Source organism: Penaeus monodon, chromosome 27 (genome assembly GCF_015228065.2).
Source record: "Penaeus monodon isolate SGIC_2016 chromosome 27, NSTDA_Pmon_1, whole genome shotgun sequence".
Classification (NCBI taxonomy): Eukaryota; Metazoa; Arthropoda; class Malacostraca; order Decapoda; family Penaeidae; genus Penaeus; species Penaeus monodon.
The window spans coordinates 14,383,523-14,384,557 of NC_051412.1; the positions used below are offsets into that span (position 1 = coordinate 14,383,523).

At 40.4% G+C, this 1,035-nt stretch overlaps 1 protein-coding gene across 1 annotated transcript in view; it reads right to left on the reverse strand.

Moving 5' to 3' along the window:
• LOC119590598 (fibrinogen C domain-containing protein 1-like) overlaps positions 1-1,035 on the reverse strand; it is a gene marked incomplete in the record, with an annotated part of 13,721 nt that overhangs the window by 2,068 nt on the left and 10,618 nt on the right. The window contains 1 exon segment of the mRNA XM_037939274.1: positions 302-462. Within this exon segment, the coding sequence (XP_037795202.1) occupies positions 302-462 (161 nt within the window).

Genomic DNA, 1,035 nt, shown 5'->3' on the forward strand with positions numbered 1-1,035 from the left:
ACTCAAGTCCCTGATTCACGAAAAAAATGTAAAGCATTACTACCGGTAACTCAATCACTCTTCAAAATTTATTCGTCACAGTGCAGTGCAGCAAGGCATCACCAGTTACCTAGCATCAGTCTCAGTCATCCTACTCACCCAAATATGGTTCATCATTGAGAATATAATCATCACCCATTACCCAATCAGTGTCCAGCATTAGTCATTTACCTAACTAATATTCATTACATTCATCACTGAATTGTAAGTCACCCTACTCGCGCAAGGAGCGTTCATCCTTTCTGTCAGTCATCCCACTCACCCAGCCAGTGTTCAGCGTTTGTATCACCAAAGCCATCCGTGTACTCCTCCCAAGGCCTGGCGAAGTTCTCTTGGATATTCTGCTGCTGTCTCTTCAGGAACACGGTCCAGCCGCCATTCGAGGAGGACATATCACACCACACGGTGGCAGGGCCTTCGTTTCTGAGGAGGTTTGAGATTCAAGGGTTGAAATGTATGGAGCTCGAGGGTTGAAGCGCTTGAAATTCGTGGGTTGAAACGTTCGAAATTCGAGGTTTGAAACGTTTGAGACTCGAGGGATGAAACGTTTGAAAGAAATTCAAGACTTGAAACGTTTCAATTTCAGAGGTTGAAATGTTTTAAATTCAAGGGTTGAAACGTTTTAAATTCAAGGGTTGAAACGTTTTAAATTCAAAGTTGGAACGTTTGAAAGAAATTCAAGGGTTAAAACGTTTGAGAGAAATTCAAGTGTTGAAACATTTGACATTCTGAAATTGAAATGTTTGGAATTGAAAGTTTGAAATTCAAGGATTAAAACGTTTGTAATTCAAGGATTAAAACGTTTGAAATTCAAGGGTTAAAACGTTTGAAATGTTAGGGTTTAAGCGTCTGAAATTGAAGGGTTGGATCGTTTGAGAGAAATTCAAGGTGGAAACGTTTCAAGTTCAAGGGTTATAACGTTTGAAATTCAAGGGTTGAAATGTTTGAAATCATCTTCCTCTTCCTCGCCTTCAACTCCTTCTCCTTCCCTCCCTC